The 1154-nt window shown below is 51.2% G+C and overlaps 1 protein-coding gene across 2 annotated transcripts in view; it reads left to right on the top strand.

Annotated features, from left to right (window-relative positions):
- The first annotated feature begins 923 nt into the window (after positions 1 to 923).
- Positions 924 to 1154, top strand: part of LOC106727225 (vesicle-associated membrane protein 7-like) — a 38066-nt gene continuing 37835 nt past the window's right edge. The window contains exon 1 of one of the 2 annotated variants that reach the window (XM_014544981.1): positions 924 to 1054. In XM_014544981.1, coding sequence (XP_014400467.1) covers positions 977 to 1054 — 78 coding nt within the window. In that variant the 5' untranslated portion in view covers positions 924 to 976. The remainder of the gene's footprint in view (positions 1055 to 1154) is intronic. The other variant, XM_014544984.1, reaches the window with a different exon arrangement.

Below are 1154 nucleotides of genomic sequence, written 5' to 3'. Positions count from 1 at the left end.
ATTTAAACTTGACAACTCTCCTCATCTTATAGATTAGGATATTGAGTCTCAGAAAGGTTAAGTTACATTCCAGGCACAGAGTAAATAGCAATGTCTATATCTGAATCCAAGTTTTATCTGATTTCTTTCCACTCTTCCGCAATGCCATACTAATGAAAAAATTCTTGCCCAGGAATTCAAGGTCTAGAGGATAACAAAAGTCATTCGAGTACTACTACCACTCTCATCTCCTGCCCACCCACCTATCATACGCCTTTCCTCTGCCACTCACTCACAGCCATTCCCCAGCCTTCCCTTCCTTCAGAGCTTTAAGAGCTGTTCCCTCCGCTCAGCCTGTCCTAGCTTTCCTCCCCACTTAGAGAATTCCAACCCATCCTCTAAGTCCCAGAGGGACTTTGAAAGCTTTGCTCCCTCTCCCAAGGAGTAACTGCCTCCACTCCAGCTTCTGCAACTTAGTTTATCTTTCCATCATATATTTATCACTTGAGATTGGCACTTATCTGCATGTACCTCTGTAACCACTTCTAGAATACGACCTCCTCAGTGAGGCCTACAGCTATGCATACTTGCTAACCTAAGGCACTTAGCACACCGTGCGAGTTCAGCCAATGCTTGTTAATGAATTTTATTTTAAAACAAGGTCTATCTTTTACATGTGTTAGCTTGTGAATGAATTCTCTGTATGTGGGCACTGTGAAGTAAACTGGCTCTACAGTGGTTTTAAGGATGGCCACAAAGAAGGGCTTCACTCACCCAAAGCTAGTTTTTCCAGAAACCTCGGCCCCTGCTCCCGCCCCCCAGCTCATCACAGACTCAGCCCGGGCAAGAAATGGCCCCGCCTCCCTCACTGCCAATCAACCGCTCCTCGCGCCTGCGCATACACCGCCCCCTCCAGAGCCCCGCCCCAGTCTCCGCCCCGAGGCTACCGCGGGCGGTTGGGTCTGGCGGGAACCTGCCCTTCACTGGCCCGCCCACAATGACGATCACCTACAGCTGCATTGCTAATGGCCGAGTGATCCTGGCGGATCTGGCCTGGACCGGCGGCTCCTATCAGGTACCCCAATCGTCTCCTCCGCCTTGGCGCGTTCTGGTTTTGAAAGGTGATGCTTGCCGGGCCCGCCCCTCAGGAGGCGGCGCTGCCGGGAGGCCCGAAT

Source organism: Myotis brandtii, unplaced genomic scaffold, assembly GCF_000412655.1.
Source record: "Myotis brandtii unplaced genomic scaffold, ASM41265v1 scaffold111, whole genome shotgun sequence".
NCBI classification, from domain to species: domain Eukaryota; kingdom Metazoa; phylum Chordata; class Mammalia; order Chiroptera; family Vespertilionidae; genus Myotis; species Myotis brandtii.
This window is presented reverse-complemented; position numbering and strand designations above follow the sequence as displayed.